This window comes from Panicum virgatum, chromosome 2N (genome assembly GCF_016808335.1).
Source record: "Panicum virgatum strain AP13 chromosome 2N, P.virgatum_v5, whole genome shotgun sequence".
Lineage (NCBI taxonomy): Eukaryota > Viridiplantae > Streptophyta > Magnoliopsida > Poales > Poaceae > Panicum > Panicum virgatum.
This window is the reverse complement of record NC_053146.1, coordinates 61384686-61400676: the sequence shown is the minus strand read 5'-3', so window position 1 is coordinate 61400676 and position 15991 is coordinate 61384686. Positions and strand designations below refer to the sequence as shown.

The following is a 15991-nucleotide window of genomic DNA, read 5'->3' as shown; positions in this document are numbered from 1 at the left end:
TCGTACCGCTTCGGGAAGCCATCTGTAGATGGGGTAGAGTCTTTGTGAGATTGGGATTAAGATTATGTGATGTTTAAGTTGCTTAATTCGTATTTTTGAAAAGACAGAATCCACCTTCTGCCGGAAAGCACACAACTAATCAAGCACACAACATAATAAGCAGCAAGCACAAACAACTTCACTACTGCAAGGGAGGGTACAACACGGGGATAATACTAAAACGCGTACTACACGTCCGGGTACAGGTTCACACTTAAGGGTACAACTTAAGCCAAAGGTGCTGAGATGGTACAACACTAGGATGGCATCGGACAATCTACTCGCGGGGCGAGCCTTCTTCTAGGGCGGAGTGTGCGAGTGGTCCTTGCTCGCCGTCCTCTAGGTTTCCATTTGCCCAGGGTTGTGGAGCAGCTTCTCCTTCATCAGCGGCAGTAGACCTTTCAAGGTTCTCGGGTGGGGCTCGTGGGGTTATCACGAGTGGTCCCCATCCTATGACGGGCGTCCCGAGTAGAATATGGTCTTCCCCAATTGCCGGAACTGGTGTTCCACTTCTGGTCCATTCTTGCATACGCCGGTCTTGGGCTTGCCTGAGGCTCTCCTGAGCAACTGCTTCACTGCTGACCACGGCTGCGGCTCTTGCCTCGGCTTGGGCTGCTCGTATCTGTTGCAGTCTCACCGCGAGCTCTGCTTGCTCAGCTCGATGGATCTGCTCCCTCAGAATGTTGGCTTGCTCATCAAAGAGCTGATCCAAGGAGGCTAGGTAAGTAGCCACTTGGTATAGGGGTCTTCTTCATGGCGGCGCCGTTCCAGACTTCTCATGTGTGCTTCCCAAACTAGGGTTCTGATGGCCTGGAGGAAGAACCTCATTGGTGTGGGGCGAGGTGTCTTTCAATAATCCGGCATAGATAACGGAGCGCCTTCCTGACGGCCAAGGGATAGGTGTCCTGGTGCCTAAACCCTATGGCGGTCACTCGTCATAGCTGGATGTCGGGGTAGCGGTCACTTCTGGCGATGACCAGGATCACCCTGCAGCGGAGGGTACCATAGTGCTCGTACTCTCTGCTATAGTACCTTGGGCATTCCGTAATGCCAAGGCTTTCCATGGCATTGATCAAGAGGCTGGGGAAGCCAGGTGCAGCTTGGCAATTGCCCTGGGTCCATCCTTCCTCAGCCATCTGAAAACAAAGATAGGGTAAACAATTTTTACACAAGTATTTGGGTACGAAGGGGACATATGGTACTTATTATTACAACATGGAGAGGGTACAAGTTCCATGGGTACATGATTATTAGGACAGGGTTCTAGCTTGGGGTGCTACTCCTATCATGGGGACTCTTCCTCGATCCGGATAGGGTGCTTCTTTGGTGGAAGACACTGATCCATCACATCATCTTCGGTTTGAGTACCTTTATCCCAATGGGTTTCTTCGGGTTCTTCTTCTTCCTCTATCCACCCACCTATTCCTCTGCGAGCCTCGTATTCTTGCATTTGGGCTTGGAGAGCGGCTAGGGAATACTTGGCGCGTGCGGCTCTTGTCCGTTGTTCCTCCAGTTCTTGGGTTGCCTTTTCTGCCCTATGGATTTGTTGCTTCAATTGTGCCGCTTGTTCGTAGTAAAGTTCATCCAGGCCTGTGAGGTAGATGGATAGGTGGGAGACCGTATCCTCTAAGTCCTCTTCTTCTCTCCCAAGTCCTCTCATCCGGGCAATCCATGTGCGTCCTCTTCCTTCAGTAGGCGGGAAAAATCCCATAGGAGTCCGCTGAAGATGATGCTTGTAGATCACACGCAGACGTCACAGGGCTTTACGGGCGGCTTTTCGGTAGGTGTCAGGGAAGCGAAAGCCAGTGGTGGAGATGAACCAAGTGTCCACGTCAGGGTAGCAGGTGCTCGTTCCCACGAAGATCATCATGTCGCACCGAAGAGTGCCCCTGGAGTCGTACTCCCGTTAGACGTACTCTGGTGGGTCCACCACTCCGACTCGTTCCAGGCTGAGTATCAATAACTTAGGAAGGCCGGGCTCTACATGGCAGATTCCGCCACTTCATCCATTGTCAGCCATCTGGAACAGGGCAAGAATCAGCGGTGAGTGTTTGTGTGGAAAAAGGATTAAGTAGGGAAAAATCCTAATGTGAAAAGGCCTGAAAAGGGTTTCGCTCCTAGGGTCACGTCTTACGGCCAACCTACGGCTCTGATACCACCTGAAGCGTCCCCTCATAAGAGAAGACTTAAAAGTGATACAATATCAGTCCCAGGAGGATGATAACACTTTTATTACATCAGATGGTACATCACCGTACAACTCTACGCGGAAGTGGGCAGTGAAGCGCCACTATCGCGAGGATAACAACTAACACCCACACAACAATATTAACTACGAAGAGCGGGTCATCAGAATCTTGCGCCATACGGAACTTCCTGCGGTGACCCTATCCACAGGCAAGGTTGGGTGCAGGACGGAACCTCTACTCGATGTCTTCGGGAACGAAGTCTGGATCTTCCTCTGTAAAAATTAAGAATGGGGTGAGTACAAACGTACTCAGCAAGTCCAACCACACCCATGGAGGGGGTATAACAGAATATAATGCACAAGGTAAATCAAGGATAAGGCTAGGGTTTTATTTGCGGAAAGCGAATTTTTATGCAGGGGTTCATTTAAAAGAAAGGATTTTCAAAGCAAGTTTTCTTGCACCGAATAACATGTAGTGTTGATCCACACAGGATCCCAGTTTTAAACTGCTACCGGACTCTTCATCCGCCGTAGCACACGGCACAACTACCAGACACTTTTCCCAAAACAACTCACGCCAACCCGTCCATTCCCAGAAGAAACACTAGTTATGTGACCACACCATAACTCGCCCAGTACCGTTGGCACGACTATTCGAATAGATTTTAACTCTGCAGAGGTGTGCAACTTTACCCACAAGTGGGGTACCACAGCTCGATCACCGTAGTGTCGGTGCAGATCCCAACAAAGCCATTACCCACCTTAGCTAGACCTGACTAGCCATCACGTGATCCACCAAGGGGTCATTGACCTATCACAGAGGTTGTAACCGGGGCATAAGTCACATAGAGCTAATCCCTTCTCCTTGATCACCCGTTGCTCTCAGCTCTCCTGATGGCTATCAGACTAACTAGTGGGGTTTATGCTAAGCCGTTGCCCATTCAACGGTCGAGTGGTTTGAACGGTAATAGAGTTAGGTGAGATGACACACCAACTCGGTCCTTAGTTGTGACAAGATGGATATCTCCCTTCCTTGCCCTACCACACAGGTACAAGCACACCCGTCGGCAAATCACACAGAAGTGCCATCCATCCTGTCTAAACTTATCTTTCGAAAATTTCACATTTTTTCCTTCCCACACACTCACACATTTTCCTTTTATAAAACAAATTGTATTGTGTTTAAGGTCCTAAGCGCTCTAGCAGCGATTAACGTCTAAACAAATCACATTCAGACATTAATCTAGGTGGTCAAGGAATGGTTATAACAAATCAAGGGGTGGCTATCCAACCATGTTTTTAGCAGTCAAAACATATGCAATTTTATAAAACAGGCCAATAGGTTGTGTTTATAAAAACTAGGACAAAACATGCATCAAAGGGCGGGATTGAACTTGCCGTCTTCGAAGCCTTCTGGGAGGTCCTGGTCGAAGTACTGTCCTTCGGGCTCGGGGTCACGAAACTGGTCCTCGTTCGCTTGCTAACAGTACTGCTCATCGACGGGTTCTCTCTCATTCACACCGTGATCTACGACGCATACAAACCAACACACAATCAAGAAAAAGAAATAAAAGTTTTATCATTGAGCTCGAATCAGAAATGGCGTAATATTTTTGGGCGGTTTTCTAATGGCATGGCCAAAACTATGTTAGAAATGGCGTGATAATGTTTCAGGTCGATCGGAGATTGTTTGTCGCATGAAATGATAGGCCGAAGAGGGGTTAAGGATTAACTAAGGATCTAGGGCTCACTTGTAAATAGTTTTGTAATAGAAAAGGACTTAGTTGTAATTTCTAGAATTATTTGGGGCATACTATAAAGGTATAGGGGTCTATTTAATATTAAGTTTATATGGTGGAGGCTAGTTCCCTGAATAAATAAAAGTGAAAGGGCCTTTCTGCAAAAGTGGCATACAAGGTGGGGGCTCTTAACCAAATAGGATGGAAAGGAGGGGGCTGGGGGCAAAATTGCCCCCCATTTCTTCCTCCTCTCGCCAGGGACAGAGGAAAGGCAGGGGAGGGCACCAGCGGCGCTGGGCCGGCGGCCCTGGGGCAAGGCGGCGGTCAGACCTAGGGGAAAAGGGAGAGGGAGCTTCGGGGAACTGATTCCCGGCCTCACCTCGGGCCGAGGTGCCTTGTGGTGGCGGCTCCACGGGCGCAGGCGGAGGCCGGCGGTGTAGCTCGGGGCGGCGGCGTTGGGGAAGCAGGGGAGGAGCTAGGGCGGCGGTGGTGGTTTGTGGTGCTTGCGGGCTGCGTGAGGAGGCCTTTTATAGGCGGGATGAGGCGGTGGCGGCGGCCGGCGAGCGTCGCGGCCGGTTTTAATGGCGGTGGGGCCGGTGTGGTTCGCGGCGGTGCGATTCGCGGCGGTTCCTGTCAACGCGACGGCTCGGGCAGGCGCGCAGGCCCGTGGAGAGCTGGCGTCGAGCGGAGCGGCGCGAGCGGCGAGGCCGCAGCGCTGCCGGCGAGCGCGTGCGCGGGCGTGCACTGGCGCTGCAGCGGAGCTGTGCAGCGATGAGCGGCGCGCCAGGCGGTGCGGCCACGCGGTGCGCGTGGACGCGCGCGCGTGGAGCGCGTGGGGTGGCCGGGTGCGCGCGCGCGTGCGTGGAACGGGGTCGGCGCGGCGTGCGCAGCTTGGCATGAGCGCGGCGAGCGGCTCGTGCGGCGCGAGCAGAGGGCGGCAGCGGCGGCGGCGTGCGTGTGTGCACGGCCCAGGAGGAGGCGCGCGCACGTGGGCAGGCGGCCGGGCTGGGCGGGGTGCGCGGGCCAGGGGAGGCGTGCGCGCGGGCAGGCGGTGAGCCGAGCGGCGCTCGGGGCACGCGGCAGGGGAGAGGGAGGAAGGAGAGAGAGAGGGAGAGGGAAAAGAAAAGAGAAAAAGGAAAAAGAAGAAAAAGAAAACCACAAAGAGAGAGAGAGCTGGTGGAAAATTCGGCGGCGGTCGCGACAGCCGGTCGCGCGTGGGCGACCGGCAGCCACGCGACGCGGGATGGGACGGCGGCGAGGAAAAAGAGGGAGGGTACGGTTGGCTGAAAAAGAAGAAGAAAAGATGGAACGATGATCAGGACAACGGAATTTTCTGGGAAAGGAATTAAAGTTAGGGTTAAATAAGCTCAACGATGAAAAGGTTTGAAAGAAAAATTTTAGCTCGTGATGTAACGCGGTAAATTTTTGGGATGTTACACCGCGCAACGGCGCGTCGGCAGCTGGACGACGGCGGCGCGCGGCGGAGGCCGGGCTGCGGCGCGTCGTTGGCGGGGCATCGGAGGCGCAAGCTCGGTTGCTCGCAGATCCGGGGACGACGAGCTCGGCGACGGAGGAAGACGAGCAGGAGCAGGATGGAGCAGACGACGAGCGCCAGCACGGCGGGGGCGGTGCAGTGGCGCTTATTGGGCGGCAGCAACAGTGGAGAGGAATGCGGCTGCTGCTGGTGCCCCTTCATGGTAGTGGGCAGTGCCTCTGCTTTGCCTCCGCTGGTACGCCGGGTGGTGCTCTGCTCCGCCTCCGCTCCCAGAGGCCAGAGCCACCTGCTGCAGCTCGGTGGTGATGCGTGGTCCTGCAGGGGCGGCAGCGGGGGTGGTAGGGCGAGTCCCGCCAGCGGGGCGGCGTGGGGGCTGGGCGAAGCTCGGATCTCGACGGGGCAGGGCGGTTGTCAGGTAGAGACCGGGAGGAGAGGAACCGAGGAAGAAGAAGGGTCCGGAGTGGAGAATGACCACTGGGACCCACCAAGCAGTAGCTCACGGTTGCTCACGGTGTTAAATGAATCCTCCATCCTTTTTTTTATCCCTCCAACCAAACAAAAAATGGAACCAATCCAACCCCAACCACAAACACAAACCAAACATGATAGAGATTGGAGCCAACCCCAAAACGAGGGTTGGAGCCAACCCATCCCTACTAGTCCCACAACCAAACACACGGTAACTCGTCTCCTCTCCCTAGCTCCCTGCTGCTCTTCATCGGCTCGCCCGCTGCCCTCCATCTCTCTGTGTGTTTAGATGTTTTAGCCAAAAAATTTTGTAAGTAAATCTTGCTATTTCGGAGTATTAAATAAAATCTATTTACAAAACTTATTATATGGATGGGTTGTAAATTGCGAGATGAATCTAATGAGCCTAATTAATCACTCGTTAGGAATTGTTTACTGTAGCATTGCTATTGCAAATCATAAATTAAGTAGGCTCATTAGATTCGTCTCACGATTTACAACTTATCTATATAAAAAAATTTATAAATAGACTTCATTTAGTACTCCAAAATAGCAAGATTTTTTAAAAAAAATTGAAATTTTGAATTTTAAAGGGATCCGCAGCTACCTATGTCCGCCAGCATGCATGGCTGCGGGCTCCGCAAGTGCGGCCCTGGTGGCCGGCGATTGGTGGCCGGCCTACCCCTGCAAGCTGTGCCTGCCTGTCTCCTACATCGACCAGACGAGCTGCAGACAGCAGACATGGCTAACGCCTAAAGGTTAGCAACTCAGAATACAAATAGATTTGATTAATTTGAAGACTCAAACTTGCTTGCAATGCAAGTTGCAGCTCAGATTGTTGTTGGAAATAGCAAATTTGCAGTCACTACGACAGAGCTCATTAGACTACTAAATACTTGTAATTTTTCATCGTAGATTCTATTGTTGGCTTGGACATCGTAGATTCTTATGCACAAATTCAATTTATATTTATGCTCTATATGTTGAACTTGCAATGCTATATAATATGTTATCTATGAGCTTATTTTCCAATGATCAACTATGTAGTATTTACTATTAACTACTAGTATACAGTACCAGTTCATAGTATCCATGGCCGGTTCAGTTCAATGGTCCAAAACTTTTGAACCGACGGTTCAACAGGTTCATTACAGTTGAACCAGGGAACCACTGAAGTGATGCTCTTACCGGTTCGGTGGCCGGTCCGATCCTAATAATTATGATCTCAAGGGCTACGATCATTATCAAGAACTATGAAGGCAGCTATAAACCTACAGTATCAAGAGGCATATACCATGCTGCTTAAAGACTAACTAGTTGTTCATTAAAGACAGCATCAAGAAAAGTATAACCAATAGTGTGCAAGAAAGGAATTAAAAATGCGACAGTTAAGCATGGAGTGCGGCGTACGCTCATCAGAATCCATCGTGCACAAGGTACTAACCAGCTTGCATCGATCGGTCGAGCTAACACTTGGCCCAGCCGTCCGGCGCCGCCAGCCCGGGGACATGCCGCTAGCCTACTCGGAGAGCGACGGGGACGACACACCGATGGAAGAGGAGGACGCCAAGAAGCCCACGTCGGACGACCAGGCGAGCCCGGCTGCGAGATCTGCGCGCACGCCGTCACCGCCGCCACTGCTGGTGTTGCTGCTAGTCTTCATCTTCAATTCGCCTTCCGAAGTTCCGATTCATTTTTCAAAAAAAAAAAAACCCTCATTGCATACCTATGGACCAAGGAGCCTACGGGCCTCTTTGCTATATCATTTTCGATTTTTTTTAAATTAACAAACAACTGTAATGTTTTGACATTTCAAATAATTAATCTCTACGGAAAACCTGGCTGTAGTGTATAACCGACGTGTTTTTTATGGACAGCTGTTAGTTTCACCCAGGTAGGTTTTCACCATGGACTGCTGTTCTAGAATTATTGTGGGTTTTCTTTTTTCTTTTTTTTTTGCGGAAGAACTATTGTGGGTTTTCATTAGAGTGTTTAGTTTAAACTGTGTAAAAACTGTCTGCAATATGCATACTTATGATAGATTTTGCAACTCTTTTGATCCATTCACTTAGCTGTGGCTGGTGGCTGGTGCTGATTTGTTATGAGAAAAAATTACTGCTGGCTGGCTGGTGGCTAATGACTGGTGCTGATTTGGTGTGAGAGAAAAATATTGTTGGTTGGTTGGCTGATAAGCCAATCGAACAGAGTATCCAAGACTTTGTCATCTTAATTACTTTGCAACCTACAGTATCAAAAGACATATATATACCTTGCTGCTTAAAGACTAGCTAGTTGTTCTTTAAAGACAGCATCAAGAAAAGTATAAAGAAAGATGTGCAAGAAAGGAATTAAAAATGCCAACGTTAAGCATGAAGTGCGGCGTACGTTCATCAGAATCCATTGTACACAAGAAAGGTACTAGCCAGCTTGCATTGATTGGTCGAGCTAAAACTTGGCCCAGCCTATAAATAGACGTCAATGCTCTCTCAGGATTCATATGCATATAAAACCTGCAGTTCACACTTGGAGATGGAGCAAGGCCACATAGAACAGGTAATTTAGTTGCTTTAGGTTGTTTCTCCTTTTTTTTGTTGTATGTCGTAGGAATTTCATGTGCATAGTTGAATAAAATCTAGCTCCGTATTTTTTTAAAGGAAGTTTTTATTAATACCAAGATCGTTATATCATATCAAGATGATACGCAAACCTTGGACCACTCAACCTCAGGATACACACAGCCTTCCAAAGAGAGAAAATACCGACACACTAATGACAATCCAATGACTAGACTGTCACCCACATACTTGGGTAAAAAACTCTTTGGCCACTGTAACCAAGTTCTGAGAAGAAGACTTCTGAAGGATAGTCCTGTACGAAGCCAATGTATAATTGAGTATATAACCTGCAAAGGAGATGATGCAGTTTTCTTTTCAATGATCCGTTCATTTCTGCATAACCATAAAGACCAACAAGTCGCTGCCGCTCCCAACAGAACTAGTGGCTTTAGTTCTCTAGAGATACCCCATAGCCAAGTCCCAAACATGTTTGACACACTGTAGGGTTGAGAAAGGCCCGATGCTGCTGGTATAGTAGCCCACACAGCATTGTGCCGACAAAATTCTCACTGTGGGAGTTTCATCCCATTAAATAGAGTGCCATGTAATGGTTTCTGATGGTGTAGCATCTATTTAAATAAGTTTTATGGGATGAAACCCTATATACACTATTTTCATGGTAGGTTGTGTCTTGCATGTAGTTTCTAAATCAACGATGGACGAAACTATAAATGTACCGCAGGGGGTGTTTCATCTACTAATTAAGAGCTCTTTTATAATGATTGTAAAGTATCAATAGGTATTTTTACCTTGAACTTTTTTCTAGCCGTTGATCTATGGAAAGTATTTATAAAAATTAGTATTCGATTCTACTTTTTGGTATTTGGTCCCATATTTTGAAAGTACCAGGTACTTTATCCTAGATACTTTCTATCTTCACTACTGTAGAATTTTTTTCAGATAGGCGATTATTATTTTTTCAATCATTGTAAAATTTCTCACGAATTAAATGATCCATTGTTTATGGCAGACTTACAGCATTCCACCATCTGCACCATGCACGGTCGATACGCAAGCCACGGAGAAAGAGAAGAAGTGGACATTGCCCGAGACGGTGGCCAAAACCCGCATGGATGGCGGCGAACACATAGGACCGATGCGATATTCGTGGCCGATACAAACCGCATTCACAATGAGCTACCTGAGGCCCGTCAGCATCCACCTAGGCCTCTTCTCCGATGACGGCGAACGCAAAAATTGCCACCAAGTCAAGCTCTCCCATCTACAGAGACTGGTCCAGCGCGGGCAAGCCACGAGTGGCCTGCAGGACGCTGCCGAGTTCACGCGCCGCATCCTGATCCGCTTCGAGGCGCTGGGGAAGGAGATCAAGGCGCTGCACAGACCGGTGGAAGGCTTCCTTGAAAGGTGGGAACGAAAGCCGGAGACCATGCTGGAGGAGCTGCTGCTCGACGCCGCCTTCATCGTCGAGCAGCTGCTGCAGTACTGGGAGGCCGGGACCCGGCCCACGAAGGTGGTGCACGCAGCGCGGCTCTACCGCAACGACCTCGTGCTGTTCGTGAACCAGATCCCGTACGTGCTCCTCCTGGAGCTGATAAAGCTGGTGAAGATCCAGGCGGAGGCCGGGGACGACGTGTTCCTCAAGAGGATAGCCATTGGCTACATCGTCGCCGAGGAGGCCTCGGAGTGGCTGCTCGCCAGCTACGACGGCCCGGTGCGCCACCTCCTCCATCTGGTGTACCTGCACCTCGCCTCCACCGTGGAGCGGCGGCGGCCTGCTGCGCCGCCGCAGCCGCCACGGCGGTGGGGGTGCTGCAAGGCACTGAGGCGCGCGCACGGAACGACGACGGCGGTGGCGCCTCTTGATAACAGGTGGTGGTCGCACAGCATGATCCCTCCGGCGCGAGACCTGCACACGGCAGGCATCGTGGTGCGGCCGCCAGGGAAGAACAATTCCAAGGCGATGCGGCGGTGCCTGGCGGACGTGCGCTTGCGGGCCCGGGTGCTAGAGCTGCAGCCGCTCGACCTGAGTGGGTTCGACTTCCGGCTCCTGGCCAACCTAGTGGCGCTCGAGCTCGAGTGGGGCTGGGAGAGCAGCCGCCGGCTGTTCCTAAGCTACCTGGTCTTCATAAGCGAGCTCGTGCCATCGGAGATGGACTCGGTCCTGCTCGAGACGGCAGGCGTGCTACTAGGTGCTCAGGATGGCATCGTCGTCGAGCTCAAGCCGGTCCCGGTGTGGTTTCTCCTTAATCAGCTTGCCAATTTCAACGAGGGGGGCGAGCTGCATCCTCACTTTATGGACCTTGCCCGTGAACTGAGCAGCTCCTACAGCCTCAAACGCGGTACTTTGTTTGCCAGATCCTCGTGCTAGGCTGCTAGCTTCTTGGGATAACAAAAGTATTATTCCTGCACCAGTCGATCCATATTACTCCCCTCGTTCCAAAATAAATGTTTTTTTCGGATCATCTAGATATATAATTTTTATCATGTATCTAGATACAATCTATATTTAGATTTATAGTAAAAACTATGTATCAAGAAAAGCTAAAACTACATTTGTTCTGGGATGGAGGGAGTATGTATTTACACCTTACACCCACCCTTATTATGCCACAGTGTTTGCCTAAACATATGTGAACCGTCGTTTACACGCGTGCAAACTGTAAACGAAGGGTATGCATTTATTTTAGGGCCTAGTCACCCAATTAAACCCTAAATGCGTGAAACGGTCAACTTGGTCAAAAAATGGTGCAAACAGTGAAATTAAACAGAAGTTAAACACATTTGCACACATGAACACATGTTTAAACGAATGTTTAGGCAATGAGTAACATGTTTTGGTGGGATAATTGGGCGTTGGCGGTTGAATATAGGTGCCATAAGCGCACATTAAGGAAAAATTATGAGTTAGAGTAGCGATGTGTGGGTATTATGTGTAATGTGAAAATGTTGTGTCATTATGTATTATATGCATACATTAAATTGCAATTACCAAAAAATAGTATAAAATTATGATTTTTTATACTCCTATTTACAGCAACAGTGCTAACCATTTACTCTATTGTCTAAACTGTTTAAACGCTAAACGGAGGGTGACGGACTGCTAGCGTTTAGCATCAAGGATAACACTATTATGCCATATACATACCGGTATAATGCTCGTGCTAATGCTACGGGACAATGTTTCACCATATCTATCCATGTGATTGTCTGCCCGTAACTGCCAACAATGCACTGGAGAAATATGGAAATATTCTTTCCCTTATTAGCTGTACATGTTTACTTCACGGGCTTTACTACGGTACTCCAATTACCTCTTAGGAGGTAAGAGAGTCGAAAGAAATCATAGCCGTTGATTTTTTGGAATTTTCATTTAAGTAATTAAAGTAAATTGGAAAAAATCACAACAACATTCCGTAAATCATGCAGCTTCGGTTTCCTATTTGCTCTCATGAACGGAGAGCCCAGTTCCTCCCGCACACGCATCATGAAAAAAAAATGCCGGCCATATCAACACAAGCAAATATTTTATAATTCAAAATCAAACCTACAGGACGAACAAACGTGACATGGTTGTTTGGTACGTACCATAATAAATAACCAAATCTTGAAGTGTATGGTAATTTATATTAGGTGAGACTGGCCATCATATATACTAGAACAGATTAAGCAAAACTACCTTCACATGTCTCCCATGTCACGTATTTGTTATGAACAAATCCATGTCACATTTACCATTCACACATTAGGAAAACTAATCGATTGATCTGATACACTTATGCTTGTAAGTTAGATCTAATAAGAAGATATTTTCTATTTTTAAAATTAAAATGTCACATGTCATTATATTAATTTCTGTAAAGTGTCAACCCATTACCCATATCACGGTCAGTTACGGGAAAAAATAAATAGCAATTTGATGGGAGTAGTAGCAATTGGGACGCGTATGTCAAGCAGGTGCCTCAGATCTTCTTGGTGATTGACGAACTCATGTAGTGATCTGACATGTTCTGACATTCACATTGAAAAATGAAAATTCTTTCATATGCACTCCGAAATAAACAGCCATCATGTCACGTTAAAACAATGGAACTTTATCTTGCACGTTAGATCTTTTTAGAGATTAGATCAAATAGGAAGTTAGTTCCTATATTTTCTCTATTTTTAGAATTAAATATATATAAATACTATTACCTCCTAGGAGGTAATACTTCATTTTCACCCTTAAGATCTACGGTCCACAGTTATTTTAGAGTACCGTATCAAAGCCCTTACTTCACAATATTCACAAGATAGAAAAAAAGGAAGTGGTTGGTTATTCGGAAAAGCATGAGGACGTGGCGCACGGGGCAGCGCGATTGAGGTGGTCGTAAGAGGACTTCACTTGATGCGCGAGGCGGACGAAGTGTGTGTGAAGCTCGCGCCCATTGTTGAGCTCGGCCAGCCCTTTGAGGACTACCCAATACAAATTGCCATCGCTGACCATCTTGGTCAATTTGCGCGCGACCACGCCAGCGGCCTGCAGCACATTCATGTCGCTCTCTGACGTCATCAGGTTGCTCATGAAAACCGCGTAGCTGAGGAATAGCCGCTGGCTGCTCCCCCACTCCCACTCCAGCTCCAGCGCCACCAGGTTGACAAGCAGTTCGGAGTCGAACCCGTCCAGGTCCAGCGGCGGAAGCTCCAGCACGCCGTCCTGGTCCTTGAAATGCACTGCTGCCAGGCAGCAGCTCGCAGCTTTCTTGGGTGGCCGGAGCCGGATGCCCACCCTATGCAGGTCAGATGCGGGGGGGATCATGCTGTAGGACCACCAGGCCGTCTCAAGGAGGGACTGACGACGAGGCTTTGCCACGCCATGCGCGCGCCGCAGCGTCTTCTTCGCCGCGTAGTAGAACGCCTCGCACTTGCGGATCAACGGCCACACTAGGGACGACGACCCCTGCGGCGGCGGCGCCACCGGCCGCTGCTCCACGGCGGAGGCCAGGTGTAGATGGACCAGGTGGAGGAGGTGGTGCACGGGGCCCTTGTACTGGGTGAGAAGCCACTCGGAGGCCTCCTCGGCGAGGACGTAGCCGATGACCAACATCACCAGGAAACCGTCCCGGCTGCCACCGCACTTGTCCGGCAGCAGTGTCGTCGGAAGCTTCACCAGCCGCATCAGCTCCTGGTGGAGCATGTACGGGACCTGGTTGCAGAACCGGACGAGCTCGTGCCTGTACCGGCCCGGCCGCATCACCGTTATCGACCGCGTCCCGGCCTCCCAGTGCTGCAGCAGCTGCTCGAGGATGAAGGCGCAGTCGAGCAGCAGCGCCTCCAGCGCTTGCCGGCTGTCGCTCCACCCGTTGGCTTTGAAGATGTCGTCGGTGTCCCTGTGTTGCAGCCTGATCTGCTGCTCGAGCGCCTCGAAGCGGGCAAGCATGCCGCGCGTGGCCTCGGCGGAGTCCTGCTGGCACTGGCCGTCCTTGTGTCCGCGTCGGATGAGCCTGTCCAGGTGGGCAAGCTTGATTTCGTTCCAATTTTCGCGGTTGCCTCTGCCAGAGAAGAGGCCGAGGGGGACGGTGACGGGGTTTATTAGAGCAGGGAACCACTGGCGTAGGCGCCAGTTTTGTATTTGCACCAGACCGATGCGGACGGGGCGTTGTCCCTCGTCGCTGTCATCAGACCTGAATTTGACAACGCTGTCCGACAAGGCATATTTCTCAGTGGCATGCCCCATTCCTTCCGGCTAGCCACAAAAAAAAATGATGTTAGAGAAAAATCTTAAAAGTTGCTTAATGTAAAGCATTGAAGCATTCAAAATTTGTACTCAAATACAAGACATTCTACGACTTTTATGCAAGTATTTTTTAAAAAATCATTTAATTTATCTCGGCTCTCCACGGTATACTTACCTTTTTGTTTACTTTCTCCGCTGCTTAATGTTAGTTTTAGGAACAACTTTAATTATGACAGATCTTGGAGGGCACATGTATCCTTTAATCTCACCCTTGATCTATTCTAAAATTGCTAGAGTACTTTGTACTACAGGATGGAGTAATTTGCAGTCCATTTCTTTTAAACTCGAGCGCTACTACTTCATTGTTGAGGATCTATACGCGGTCTGTCTGGTTTGAGGAATAGAATTTTGTTTAACCTTAAATTATGCATTAACATGTAAAATTGCTTCATCTCCCCATTATATTTTTGTTTGACTTTTTCATGCAAGTTTTGATGATTTTTTGAAACAGGAGCACGTACGGGAGCACCTAATGGCACAGGAGCACAGGATAATTTCTCCCAAATGCTTTTCATGCCGATATGTTGGGCAGGGAGCAAATTCTGGCGAGTCTCCAGCGTCCCTCCCCTGTGAAGCGTGAGCTGGAACATGAAGGTTTTCCTTTTCTCTGTTTGATTTGCATTATTACTGTAGCGTTAAGGTTTACCTTTTGTTACTATTGTTGTTTACTCTCTAAATTTTTTGTTCTGTCCATAGATCAACAACAATCACAAAGTCAATTCATTTTACAACCCGTAGCAACATGGGTATTTCTGCTGGTTTAACACAGAAATATTAAAACACTGAAGAGACTATAATGAAATACCTGTTCAGTTTCGCCTTGAGAAGTGGTGCTGATTCCCTCCTTCTCCATGTGTGAATTCTTGCTGGCTTCTATGAATGGGTCTGACTCCTGACAAACCATTTGTCGCGTATTTGTAGGCTGGGCGGGGCCTATTAGCTTGATTCGAAAAACAGTCTAAACGCATTCTTGATTCCATTCTTGCACGGTTCTGGCTAATGCTTTTCTTCTGATTGCTGTGTACGAATGGATTCCCTTGAGTTGAAGCAACGAATGAACTATATATAGAACGTATACGCTGAACGTATACGCGCGCTTCACACTTCATGCTAATAAGAATTTTTTATCCCTTTCTTGCGCATTTTGTTTACATTTCTTGATGCTGTCAGAAAATGATAATCTAAAGCGTCTTGGTTTCTCATGCGCCTGGTCTCACGTCCGATTTGCCAATGTCATGATTGATGGCGAACACAGCCGTTGACGGTTAAAATTGGTAAAGATCAAGGCTGACCGGTCAGACCCATCTACTCATGCGCCTGGTCTCACGTCCGATTTGCCAATGTCATGATTGATGGCGAACACAGCCGTTGACTGTTAAAATTGGTAAAGATCAAGGCTGACCGGTCAGACCCATCTACCCGGTTTGAACTGTGTAATCCGAGTAGATTTAGATTTGATAGTTTGGAATATTTTGTAAATCGACTTGTAAAGGGATACGACTTCCTCGACCTCTATATATATATATATATATATATATATATATATATATATGAAGGATACAACCGATTGAAGGTAGTCCCAATCGATTCAAACTATCGTACTTACTTTTTATCCTCCAAACCCTAATTATGTTCTTACGTTTCTACAGCATTTAAGGGTGTTTTGAGTGACATGCCGATCTTAGAGTAACCCTAACTCCATTAGTCCCGATG

The 15991-nt window shown here is 48.5% G+C and overlaps 2 protein-coding genes across 2 annotated transcripts; one reads left to right on the top strand and one right to left on the bottom strand.

Moving 5' to 3' along the window:
• Positions 1 to 8350: 8350 nt before the first annotated feature.
• On the top strand, positions 8351 to 11294 carry LOC120661617. Its single transcript, XM_039940517.1, has 2 exons — positions 8351 to 8482; positions 9515 to 11294. The coding sequence occupies exons 1-2, from the start codon at positions 8408 to 8410 to the stop codon at positions 10871 to 10873; spliced, it is 1434 nt and encodes a 477-aa protein (XP_039796451.1). The 5' UTR covers positions 8351 to 8407; the 3' UTR covers positions 10874 to 11294.
• Positions 11295 to 12474: 1180 nt separating this feature from the next.
• On the bottom strand, positions 12475 to 15160 carry LOC120661616. Its single transcript, XM_039940515.1, has 2 exons — positions 15084 to 15160; positions 12475 to 14227 (listed from the first exon to the last, which is right to left on the bottom strand). The coding sequence occupies exons 1-2, from the start codon at positions 15129 to 15131 to the stop codon at positions 12818 to 12820; spliced, it is 1458 nt and encodes a 485-aa protein (XP_039796449.1). The 5' UTR covers positions 15132 to 15160; the 3' UTR covers positions 12475 to 12817.
• Positions 15161 to 15991: the final 831 nt, after the last annotated feature.

Coding starts and splice junctions, on each gene's coding strand:
- LOC120661617 (XM_039940517.1), top strand. CDS start 8,408: ATGCTCTCTCAGGATTCATATGCATATAAAACCTGCAGTTCACACTTG. Junction 8,483..9,514: donor AGCAAGGCCACATAGAACAG/GTAATTTAGTTG, acceptor TGTTTATGGCAG/ACTTACAGCATTCCACCATC.
- LOC120661616 (XM_039940515.1), bottom strand. CDS start 15,131: ATGGAGAAGGAGGGAATCAGCACCACTTCTCAAGGCGAAACTGAACAG. Junction 14,228..15,083: donor CTCAAGGCGAAACTGAACAG/GTATTTCATTAT, acceptor TTTTGTGGCTAG/CCGGAAGGAATGGGGCATGC.